We start from the raw sequence: 13,180 nt of genomic DNA, 5'->3' as shown, positions 1-13,180 counted from the left end.
AAAAAAAAAAAAAAAGTAAGATACAAGATAGGGGAGTAGATATTGAAGAGTTATGAACCACAAGAAATGGTCCTTACTGAACCATAAGAAATAAAAATGTAAATAAAAGCTTTCCTTTGTTCTCTTAATTTCCTTTAGTTTAAGATCCTTTGTAGGACAGCTCTCTGGTTGATCTTGGAATAACCCAGTTCTCTCTCTCCCCTCATAGCTCTCAAGAATAACTGTAGCATGTGCAGGAAATGCAACATCCTGAGACAGGGAGGGACTGGCTGGAACAGCCCAGGTTCTACTCCAGTCCTCCCCTAGAAACTCCAACACTTTAGACCAGTGAGTCTCACATCCTCAGTGTATAAAACCCGCAACAGGGTGCCTTCCAGAGGCCCTCAGCTGCAGTGCAAGTGGGGCACATGCAGTCAAGATTCCATTCACCCAGGGCAGCTTTCCTGAATCTTAAGAGACTGGCTTGCAATGAATCCTAGGCCTCTGTTGTATCTTGCTGCCTATCTGTAAGTGGTAAACTTGCTTCGTATAACTTGTATGCAAGAATGTTCTGTCTTACCAGACTCAGACAAAATGGTAGCCAGTACACAGTGAACCTGCTTCACATTCTTCAATATCCTCTAAATGAAATACCGATTAGAAAGTAATTTGACAAAAACAAAAACCTGATAAAATCAAATGAACCAGTTCTTGATTTTATAATATCCACAATGCCTTCTCTCTTACCTTGTCTATCCTATCTGGGCGGTTAGTAGCTGCCAAAATGGTCACATCCTTTAGCTGTTCAATCCCATCCATTTCTGTTAAGAGCTGAGCCAAAACACGATCAGCCACATTCCCAGCACCTAAAGAACTGATTTTGAAAATACAATTTAAAAAATATCTTTAACCTATCTTCAAATACTGTATCTATTAATTTTTAAAGGTTCTATAGGTCTATAACAAGAAAAATCATGTCTATTTTCAAATATGAAGTATGCCTTTGAGACTTTATTTACTGTATTATCATATCCCAAAACAAACTGTATTCAAATCATTTATTTTCCTTTATCATCAACCATGTTCATTTTCATTCCAAAACTAAAATATTTAAATAAATGTCAGAAATAAAAGCACTGAAAAACAAGGTATAAGATTATTTAGAACAGTTCATCAAATACATACAGAATTGTTCAATCAGTGTTTATATTCTGCATGGTAAATATGTTGACAGAAATTAGGAATAAAAAATTGAGTAAGATGCAAACTCATTCCTCTCATGAAACCTAAAGTCTATGTGAAATAAAAAACTCATTACACATCCATAACAACTAGGATATTTCTGATGTTTCTTCATAAATATTAGGAATATTTTTAAAATACACCAGAAGGTAGGTAATCACCACAATCCCCACTTTTTGAGAAATAGGCAAAGAAAGCATGCTAGGTTTTTTCCTTTGGCTTATGTACCAAGTTAATTAGAAAGCCAGTTCTAAACACACTATCCTTTATTTTACCTTCATGTCCTTTGGCCACAAAAAAATTACTAAAGTTTTTAAGAAATAAACTTGGGCCAGGCGCAGTGGCTCACACCTATAAACCTTTGGGAGGTCGAGGCAGGTGGGTCACCTGAGGCCAGGAGTTCACGACCAGCCTGGCCAACATGGCCAAACCCCATCTCTACTGAAAAAAAAAACCAAAACAAATTAGTCAGGTGTGGTGGCATGCACATGTAATCCCAGCTATTCAGGAGGCCGCGGCATGAGAATATCTTGAACCTGGGAGGTGAAGGTTGCAGTAGGCAGAGATCATGCCACTGCACTCCAGCCTGGGGAACAGAGTGAGATTCTGTCCCCAACCCTCCCCCAAAAAAGAAGTAAACTCAACAGATCCTACTAATGAACAAAACCCTATATGACACAATCAAAATGTGCACAACAGTTCTCATTAGCAATAGCTTAGATTTCCTCCAAGACCAACTTGAATTGATAAATATGTAATAAACAACTGAGTGGACAACTATAGAGTAACACAGCATTGTAAGTGTATTAAACATGTAAATTCAATCAGATGCACTTGGGTGGAAGAGGACATAAAGTAGAAGGAGACACACACCCAATAACTTTGTTAGCACCTGTGACAAAGAAGGGTACCTCAGTATAATCATCATGTAATATATTTAATAATAAGGTAATCAGCACCTCTAAATGACAGTATTTAGACCTCAACATGCATTATAAGTTCAAAAATTTGACTTAGTGCATCCACAGGAAAGTAGTCTCCAACTCACACTAATCAAATGCACACGAGGTTGTCATACAAATCACAATGCTCATTTATTAATTTACATGGTTTTCTCCAGTATTTAAAATATATGGGACTAAAGAGTACTGGCAAAGTCAATGAGAACTGTTTTGGGCACTAATTCTTGCAAGTAGCTACTCTGCCAGTACACAAATTTGCTTATTTGACTGTACGTAAGAATAAACATTGAACACTATAAACAAATAGATTCTATGTCTATATTAGACCGTTCTCACACTGCTATAAAGAACTACCTGAGACTGGGTAATTTATGAAGAGAACAGTATTAATTGATTCACAATTCCACTTAACAGCAAGCATGACCGGGAGACCTCAGGAAACTAACAATTACGGCTGAAGGAGAAGAGGAAGCAAGGACTTTTTTCACATGGCAGGAGGAGAGAGACAGACAGAGCAAGAAGGGGGAAGTGCCACACACTTTTAGATCATCAGATCTCATAAGATCTCACTCACTATCACGAGAACTGCAAGGCAGAAATCTTCCCCCATGATCCAATCACCTCCCACCAGGAGGATCTTCTTAGATCCTCCAACATACAGGGATTACAATTTGATGTGAGATTTGGGTGGAGACGCAGAGCCAAACACTATCAACACCCTTCAAAAGATTCTCCATAATATAACTTTTCCACATGTGAGTTTAACTGTCAAGTAGAAACACAGTTGGCAAAAGCTTTAGGAGGTCTTTCATAATTACTACAAGCATAGTAAATACTGCAGGCTGCCAATAAATTACATCAGAGGCCTTTAATTGTATCTACTCTGTGAATCACTTGTGATTCTATACCAGAAAAAACTCAGGAAGGCAATACGGACTGCTCTCAGGAGAGTCAAGGTGTGCTGTCGTAAGAAAGATGGTTTCTAAGGTAAAACCTAAAAACTTGGTGGGTATCAGGCAAACAAAGGGTGAAAGGAGGGAAAGAGAGAGAACACAGGATACTAAAAACTGGATAAAGTGCACAATGGCTCAGCATAACAGTAAAGTGAAAACATAAAAGACAGTATAGAAAAATAAACCAAGGCTGAATAACAAAGACCTTGTTATCCAAATCACGGAGTTTGGATTTTACGCTACAGTTAATGAGATATTTCAACTAGAGACATAACCTAATCACATCTGTGTTTTTGAGAAACATCATGGTTGCTTGCAGTGTAGAGAAGAGACAATAAAAGGACAGTATCGGTCCAATTTCTGGTCCAGAATGTTAAGAGCTTGGAAGTCTTCACTCTGTCCTAAGAGCAAGTAAAAAGCTGAACAAACTGAAAAACCAACTCTTCTTAGATCCATCATATTAGTAAGGTCACAGGGCAAATCACTGCCCCAAAAATTGGAGAGACAGACAGCCCAGGTACAGAAAATCACAACTTTCTGGAGCAGAAACTCACAAAGAGAAACCTCCATGAGAGCCAGTGCCAGGGTAGGAAAACCGGAAATGTAATTAACAAACTGCTGGGGGTTCAGTGTTTGACAAGTCTGAGAGTCGTAGAGCGGGGTCCCTCACACAGCTGTGAGTTTTATCTTCAGGAACTACACCAGCTTCTCACAGTGAAGATCTGAGAAAAATCCCCCTGTGCTTCGGGCAGGGGGAAGGAAAAATAGCCATTGTGAAATACACTAGAGCACTCTCTTCTTAAAAAGGACTGCTCCTCAGGAGAAAATGTTTTCCCAGAGCTTATGTTATTGAGGTTTTATTAGAGACCAACTGACCCAGAAGAAGAGAAATACCCAACTTCAGCCCTCTCTAGCCTTTCCCATGGGAGAATGAAAATAAAAAACTCCAGCTCCGTCTAGCCATCCTGTCCTACCAAAGGGGAGAAAACTGTGAAGTTCACAGTCCAAGACTCACTAAAAGACTGAGACCTAATCATAGGACCATGGAACACTCCTTCAAATACTCTCCCCAACACCTTACCATTATATCACTAAAGCCCCATTTACTGCAGTTCATTGTATCCTGTATATCATGTCTGGATATCAAAGAAAGATTACAAGGCCTACTAAGAGGGAAATACCACAGTTTGAAGAAATTGAGTACACATCAAAACCAAAGTCAAATGTGGCAGAAGCACTAGAAGTATCAGACCAGGAAGTTTTTTTAAAAACTATGATTAATATGTTAAGGATTCTAATGGACAAAGTAGACAACAAGTAAGAAACGATAAGTAATATAAGAAGAGAGATGGAAATTCTAAGCGAGAATCAAAAAGAAATGCTATCAAAAAGAAATGCTAGAGATTAAAAGCGCTGTAACAGAAATAGAGATTACATCTGATGGCCTCATTAGTCAACTGGAAACAGCTGAGGAAAGAATCGCTGTACTTAAGGATATGTATATACAAACTTCCAAAACTGAAAAGCAAGGATAAAGAAAACTTTATAAAAACAAAATACTGGATGAGATTTTAAAAATAATAATAAAACCACACAGAACAAAATATCCAAGAACTATGGAGCAAATACAAAAGGTGTAGCATGTGTAATAGGAACACCAAAATAAGAAAGAACAGAACAATACTTGAAGAAATGTTCACTGAGAATTTCCCCAGATTAATGTCAGATACACATCCAGGAAGCCCAGGGAACACTAAGCAGAATAAATGTAAAAACAAACAAACAAACAAACAAAAAAAGCTACACATAGGCAGAAAATCAAAGGTTTTTCAAAAACCTTTAAGAAGTCACATGTCGAGGGGTGAGGACCTCCTTATTTACAGAAGAGCAAGAATTACATTAACTTCTCAGAAACCATGTGAGCAAAAAGAAAGTGAAGTGAAATATTTAAATTATTGAGAGAAAAAACCCACCAACGTATAATTTTATATCCTGCAAAAACATCCTTCAAAAGTGAAGGAGAAAAATTTTCTCAAATAAAAATAAGGAATTTGTTGCTAGTAGCCGTGCCTTGCAAGAAATGTTTAAAGTTCTTCAGAAAGAAGAAAACTAATATATAGGTCAGAAATTTTGATCTATATAAAGAAAGAGAAAGAAGAAATAAAGAAGATAAAAACTTTAATTTTTCCTACTTTTAACTGATCTAACAAAAGTTTGTTCAAAATAACAACAACAATGTATTTGATACCTATAGTTTAGGGATAAGTGAAATGAATGACAAAAATGATACAAGGGACATGGGAAGGATAACTTAGGAATATTTTGTTATTATAAGGTACTTGCACTATCTGTGAAGTGAACAGGGCTATTTGAAAGTAGAAATATATCTCAAAACTTAGGGTTAACAACTGAAAAACAAACAAAAAAACCCAAAAAACTTTACAGTCTAAGAAAAGAGATAAAATAACATAAAATGTTCAATTAAAGCCATGAAAGAGAAGAAGAAGAAATGGGAATGAAGAACAAGGGCGACTAATAGAAAACAGTAACAAATATGGTAGATTATTAATCCAACTATATCAATAATCACTTTACACATCAATGGCCTAAATGCACCAATTAAAGAACAGAGATTGAATGAATAAAAAAAAGAGACCTAACTATGTATTGTTTACAAGAAACCCACTTTACCATAATAAACAAATATAGTTTAAAAATAAAAGAATGAAGAGAGACGTACAATGCTAACACTAAACCAAAGAAAGCTGGAGTGGCTGTATGGATTCCAGACACAGCAGACTTTAAGCATGCAAAATTCTCAGAGACCAAAAGGGGTATTATATAATGATAAAGGGGTAAACTGTCTAAGAAGATAGAACAATCCTTTATGTGTATTAATCTAATAACAAATCAGAAAAACATGTGAGGCAAAAACTAATAGAACTACAAGGAGAAGCAGATGAATACGCTATTATAGCTGAAAACTTCAACATCCCTTTATTAGAAATAGACAGATCCAACAGGCCAAAAAAAAAAATTAGTAAGAACATAGTTGAACTAAATAGCAATTCAACTGGATATAACTTATATCTATAAACAGCCAACACATTCTTCATAAACTCAGATAGAACATTCACCAAGACAGACCACATTCTTGTCCATACAACACACATGAACAAATTTTAAAGAAATCATAGAATGTCTGCTTTCAGACCAAAATAGAATTAAACTAAAAGTTAACAGCAAACAGCTAAAAAAAAAAAAACAAAATTCCAAAATAAAGACTGAACAACACACTTGTAATACATAGGCAAAAAAGAAACTTCAAGAGAAATTTTAAAGTATTTTTAGGCCAAGTACAGTAGCTCACGCCTGTAATCTCAGAACTTTGGGAGGCCGAGGTGGGAGGATTTCTCGAAGCCAGGAGTTGGAGACCTGCTTTAGCAAAAGAGTGAGACCCTATCTCCATAAAAAATAAAATAAATGCAGCTGAGCATGGTGATGCATGTCTGTAGTTGTAGCTAGTTGGGAGGCTGAGACAGGAGGATCACTTGAGCCAGGGAAGTTTAAGCTTTAGTGAGCTGTGATTGCACAACTACATTGTGGTGTGGACAACAGAGTAAGACCCTGACTGTCTCTCTTTCTCTCTCTCTCTCTAAATACACACACACACACACATACACACACACACGCACACACTGATAGATACACTAGTTTTACAGATATATACCTATAAATATATAGACAAAGAAATAGAACTTATCAAAGTTCTATTGTCTACAAATATATAAAGAAAATAGAACTTATCAAAATTTATCGATGCAGAGAAAGCAGTACTTAAAGCAAAACTTACAGTATTTAATGTATGTATTAGAGCAGAAGATCTAAAATCAATACTAAGCTTTCACCTTAAGCAACCAGAAGAGCAAACTAAAATAAGCAGAACGAAAGAAATAATAAAAATTAGAGCAGAAATCAATGAAATCTAAAATAGGAAGTAAAAAGAGAAACAATGAAACTAAAAGTCGGATCTTTCAGGGAATCAATAAAATCAATAAGCCTCTATCCAGGCTAAGAAAAAAAGAGAAAAGATATAAATTCCTAATATCAGATATGACAGAGGATACATTACTACAGATCTTATACATATTAAAAGGATAATTTTAAAAAACAAAGACATCCTATGCCCCAAAATTTGATAACCTAGATGAAATGAATAAATTCCTTTAAAAAATTCAATCTGCCAAAACCCACACAAGAATAGACAAATTGAATAGGCCTGCGTCTGTTAAAGAAATTAAATAAATAATTAATAACCTTTCAAAACAGAAAGCACAAAACCCAGATAGTTTCCTGGTGAATTCAACCAAATATTTAAAGACAAAGTTATACTGGTTCTCTAATCTCTTTTAGAAAACAGAAGCAAAGGGAATACTTCCTAACTCATTCTATAAAGCCACAATTAGACGAATACCAAAACCAAACGAAGATATCACAAAAAAAGAAAACTACAGACAAATATTGCCCATAAGCATAGATGCAACAATCCTCAACAAAATCTTACCAAATCAAATCCAGCAACATGTAAAAATAATTATGAAGTGGGAGGATTACATTAGCCCAGGAGTTCAAGAATGCAGTCAGCTATGATTGTGCCACTACACTCCAGCTTGGGCGACAGACTGAGACCCTGTCTCTTAAAAAAAAATAATATAAAGAAAAAAAGAATAATTATATGCCATAACCAAGTGGGATTTATTCCAGGTACACAAGGCTAGTTTAACAGTTGAAAATATTACATTACAATTGATGTTACAACTGATGTAACATTACATCAATTAATTTAATCCATCACATCAACAGACTTGAGGAAAAAAAATCTCATAATCATATAAATAGATGAAGAAAATATTTGACACAAAATCCAATACTCATTATTGGTTAAAAAAAAAAAAAAAAACGGCAAACTAGGAATAGAGCCTACCTTCCTCAATTTGATAAGGAACAGCTACAAAAAACCTACAGCTAACATCATACTTAATGGTGAGAAATTAGAAGCTTTCCTGCTATGATTAAGAACAAGACAAGGATGACCCCTCTGACCATTCCTTTCAACAGCACACTATATAAGAAAGGAAAATAAAAGGTACAGATAGGGGAGGAAGAAATAAAAGTGTCTTTGTAGATGACGTGATCATCTACATAGAAAGTGTGAAATTATCAACCAAAACACTTCTGAATCTAATAAGCAATTATAGCAAGGTTGCAGGATAAAAGGTTAACCCATAAAGTAACTGCTTTCTTATATATCAGCAATTAAAAAGTGTTTCAAATTAAAAACACATTATTAAAAAACCACATAATCATTTACATTAGCACCACAAAAAACTGAGTTATAACTCTAACAAAATTTTTACAAAATCTATATGAGAAAAAATACAAACACTAATGAAAGAAAAATGCAGAAAACCTAAATAAATGGAGAGATATTCCACACTCACGGAAAGATTCAACACCGTTAAGATGTCAATTCTTTTCAACTTGATCCATAGATTCAATGCAATCCTAACCAAAATCCCAACAAGTTATTCTGTGAATATTGACAAACCCATTATAAGGTTTATACTGAAAGGCAAAAGATCCAGAATAGCTAATTCAATATTGAAGGAAAAGAACAAAGTTGCAGGACTGACCGTATCCAAATTCAAGACTACCTATAAAGCGACAGTAATCAAAACAGTGTGGTACTGGCAAAAAAAAAAAAGAGAGAGAGAGAGAGAGACAAAGTGATCAACAGAACAGAACAGAGAGCCTAGAAATAGACCCACATAAATACGGCTGGCTGATCTTTGGCATAGTAGCAAAGGTAATACAAGGGAGCAAAGATGGTCCTTTTAACAAATGATGCTGGAACAAGTGTACATCCACATGCAAAAGCAATGAATCTAGACACACCCCTTACACTTATTCCAAAAACTGACTCGGAGTGGATTACAGACCTACATGTAAAACATAAACTATAAAACACTTAGAAGACAGCATAAGAGAAAACCAAGATGACCTTGGGTACGGAAATGACTATTTAGGTACAATGGCAATGACATCCTCCACAAATAAAACAACTGATAAACTGGTCATTATTAAAACAAAAACCTTGTGCTCTGTAAAAGACAACATCAAGAAAATGAGAAGGCAAGCCACAGACTGGGAGAAAATATCTGCGAAAGACATCTGATAATGACTGTTATCCAAAACATACAAAGAATTCTTAAAACCTGACAAGCAAACAAGCAGATTAAAAAATGGGCCAAAAACTGAACAAACACTTCACCAAAGAAAAGAGGCAAACAACAAGCATATGAAAAGATGGTCAACATCATATATCATTATGGAATGGCAAATAAAAACAGTAAAATACCATTACGCAACCATTAGAATGGCCCAAATCAGGAAATTTGCCAACACCAAAGGCTGATGAAGTTGTGGAGCAACAGAAACTTTCCTTCACTGCTGATGGGAATACAAAATGGTACAACCACTCTGGAAGATAGTTTGGAAGTTCCAAAAATAAACTCTCAGAAAACTAAAAATACTCTTACCATAGGTTCCAGCAATTGCATTCTGGAATATTTATCAAAAGGAATAGAAAACTTATGTCCACACAAAAACTTCCATATAGATGTTCCTAGAAGCTTTATTCAGTTTTCATAACTTGGAAGCAACCAAGATGTCCTTCAATAGGTGAATGGGTGAACTGTGGTAGGTCCGGACAACGGAATATTATTCTGTGCTAAAAGGAAATCAGCTACCAAGTTATGAGAAGGCATGGAGGAATATTAAATGCATACTACTACATGAAAGAATCCAATCTGGAAAAGCTACATATTGCATTGCTCCAACTACAGGAACACTGCATAGGAATGTATAGGACATTCCAAAAGAGACAAAACTACGTAGACATAAAAGGATCAGTTGCCAGGTGTTAGGGAGGAGGCAGAGATGAATAGGGATGGCACAAAGGATTTTTAATGCAGTGGAACTATTCTGTACTACAGTATAATGGCGGATAAATGTTATTACACATTCATCCAAACCCACAAAATATACAACATCAAGAGTTAACCCTAATGTTAACTATGGACTTTGGGTGAAAATAATGTGTCAATGTAGGTTTATAGATTGTAACAAATATTATCACTGTCCCACAGGATGTTAATAGTTAGGGAGGCTGTGTGTTTCTGGAGACAGAATATATAAGAGAACTATGTACTTTCCACTCAATGTTGGTGTGAACCTAAAACTACTTTAAAGAAAACTCTATTTAGAAAAAAATAAATAAATTTAAGAGTATTATTGATGTCAGTCAATTAGAAAAATGTTGGAGCAATCTAGGACGGATAGTTAGCTGTCTGAATCAAAATCATGGCAAAAGAGACAAAAGTGGATATATGTGAGAAATATTAAAGAAATACAACCAATAGGGCTAATAAACTAATGTCTCCATGGAGTCACTGGATGAAAAAAAAATTTAACTGTAAACATGGTGGGTTGTCCTGTGGGACAACTGGAGATTTAGATATTTAGATTTAGATAGAGGTATAAAATGGGAATACAAATTGTACCAGTCCTTGTCATAAAGGTGGTACCTGGAGAATGGAAATAGATCACCTAGAAAATGTATAGCATGAGAAGAAAGGTAAACGTATAATGAACAGAATGTTAATACCAGTATTTTAGGCACAGGAAGTGGTAGAGGAATTAGCAAAGGAGAAGGGGTGTGCAATAGTCAGCTGGGGCTGCCAAAGCAAAATAACATAAATCAAGTGGTTATAAACAACAGAAATTATTTTCTCACATTCAGGTGGATGGAAGTCCAAGGTCAGCATGCCAGAATGGGCAAGTTCTAGCCAGAGCTCTCTTATTGGCTTGCAGGTGGCTGCCTTCTCGCTGTGTCCTCAGATGGCAGAGACTGAGTGAGAACACAAACTCAAGAGACAGCGCTAGCTCTCTGCTATCTTCTGTTATAAAGGCACTAATCCCATCATGTGGGAACTACCCTTATGACTTCATCTAAACCTAATTACCTCCCAAAGGCTTCATCTCTAAATACCATCACATTGGGGGTTACGGCTTTAATATATGAATTTTAGGGATACCAGAGAAGAGGGAAGGAAAACAAGGAATAAAGGGCATAGTGTTTCAAGAAAGTTGGAGTTGGCCAGGTGCGGTGGCTCACGCCTGTAATCCCAGCACTTTGGGAGGCCGAGGCAGGTGGATCACGAAGTCAGGAGATTGAGACCATCTTGGCTAACACGGTGAAACCTCATCTCTACTAAAAATACAAAAAATTAGCTGGGTGTGGTGGCACGTGCCTGAAGTCCCAGTTACTCATGAGGATGAAGCAGAAGAATTGCTTGAACCTGGGAAGTGGAGGCTGCAGTGAGCCGAGACCTTGCCGCTGCATTCCAGTCTGGGCAAGAAGACTAAAACTGCATCTCAGAAAAAAAAAAAAAAGCTGGAGTTAACTGTGTCAAATGTTTCTGAGTCAAGTAAAGAAATAAAAAATAGTAACTGGATTTATCAATAGGAGGGTTATACTCCTAGCACTGGTGAGGGTTACACATCAACAAAAAAAAGTTAACCTGACTACACTACTAGATAATACTGACTACACCACTAGAAACCAAAAATTCTTCTAATTTTTGTGCCCTACCTACAGGAGTTCATGTAACATAACTAAATAGCTCCAAAGGAACGGCCTACTTTCATCAAAAGACAAAATCCTGGGTCATGCCACATCTAATTTATGCATGCTATTGCTTGCTTTTCCTTCTAACAGGAGCTACATCCAAATAATGTCAGATCCTATCCTTAGTTATATATATCCTCTCTTTTTCTTCTAGTGAATTAGTAAGATGGCCAAGTGTCTTACTGGAAAGTGTGAATGTATTACTTGAGCTTACCAAGAAGTAAAAAAATAGCTAAGTAAGTTTTATCTCATGTTAGGCAAAGATCATTGTGGCATGGCAGGAGGAAGACTGGAAGAAAAATAAGGGGGATAAATTCATTAGAATGTATAACAATTCATTCAATTCAATTTATTCATTCAACAAACACTAGCTGGCAGGTACTATTTTAGGAAATAGAAATTAGAAGATTAAAGAAGGCTGTCCCTATTCCCTCAAGGAGTGTTGCATAAAGAGAACCCCTCATTCCTAACACCATTCCTCTCATAAAAACAGTAACAAACAACATGACTTCTTGAATAATGCAAAATAGAAGAAAATTAGAGCACAAAGGAGGACACTGGACAGTTCAAAAAGTCCCTAAGTGAAGGTAATCCTTATGCTAAACAAAGAACTGGTCGGAGGTAGCTGTTAGAAGACTGATACTACAAGGGCTTTAATGTCTCATCTCTAAGTTTTTTAGCTATCCTGAAACAAAGGTTCAGAAACCCTGCTGTGCTTTAGAAGCACCCATGAATCTTTTAAAAAACAGATGCTAGGATAACAACCAAACCCATTGAGTCAATCTCTGTGCGTCCTAGGAATCCAAAGGTACTTTTTGGTAGCCATCTCCATTCTAGATTGAAGTTGGAGACTACTGAACATTACCTGACATGACCTTGCACGTTACAGACACTTATAAATATTTACTGATAACCTGACTTGGGTCTTATGATGTGACTATTTATTTTAAAATTAGTTCTTCTACTAAGCCTATGCAAATCCATGCTGTTTACCTCTATATGATACCAGACAAAAGTCTCAGTTCCAAACACTGACTAGCTATTATTAATGCACAAAAATAATGTTTTTAGGTGCACATTCAAAAGCAGCAAAATCAGTGTTTTGTACTACTGGGTAAATGATTTCACAAACACTGCTAATACTACACACCTCATATGCACAATCTTTTATTCCTTGACATTCATTAAGGTTGAACTACAACTTCAGCAGAACAGGCTGATCTTGTGCTGTCTCTGCCTTCCAATAGTCAAAACAGATTTCTCTTGTTTGAAACTTTTTGGTGGTTTAACAAACA

General features: G+C 36.0%; 1 protein-coding gene across 2 annotated transcripts in view; it reads right to left on the bottom strand.

Annotated features, from left to right (window-relative positions):
- SPATA5 (spermatogenesis associated 5) overlaps nucleotides 1-13,180 on the bottom strand; it is a 377,786-nt gene that overhangs the window by 237,113 nt on the left and 127,493 nt on the right. For both annotated transcript variants that reach the window (XM_011948623.1, XM_011948624.1), the window contains exon 14: nucleotides 727-853. In XM_011948623.1, coding sequence (XP_011804013.1) covers nucleotides 727-853 — 127 coding nt within the window. The remainder of the gene's footprint in view (nucleotides 1-726; nucleotides 854-13,180) is intronic.

Source organism: Colobus angolensis, unplaced genomic scaffold (assembly GCF_000951035.1).
Source record: "Colobus angolensis palliatus isolate OR3802 unplaced genomic scaffold, Cang.pa_1.0 Scaffold280, whole genome shotgun sequence".
NCBI classification, from domain to species: domain Eukaryota; kingdom Metazoa; phylum Chordata; class Mammalia; order Primates; family Cercopithecidae; genus Colobus; species Colobus angolensis.
The sequence above is the reverse complement of the archived record's forward strand: the minus strand, read 5'-3'. Positions and strand labels throughout refer to the sequence as shown.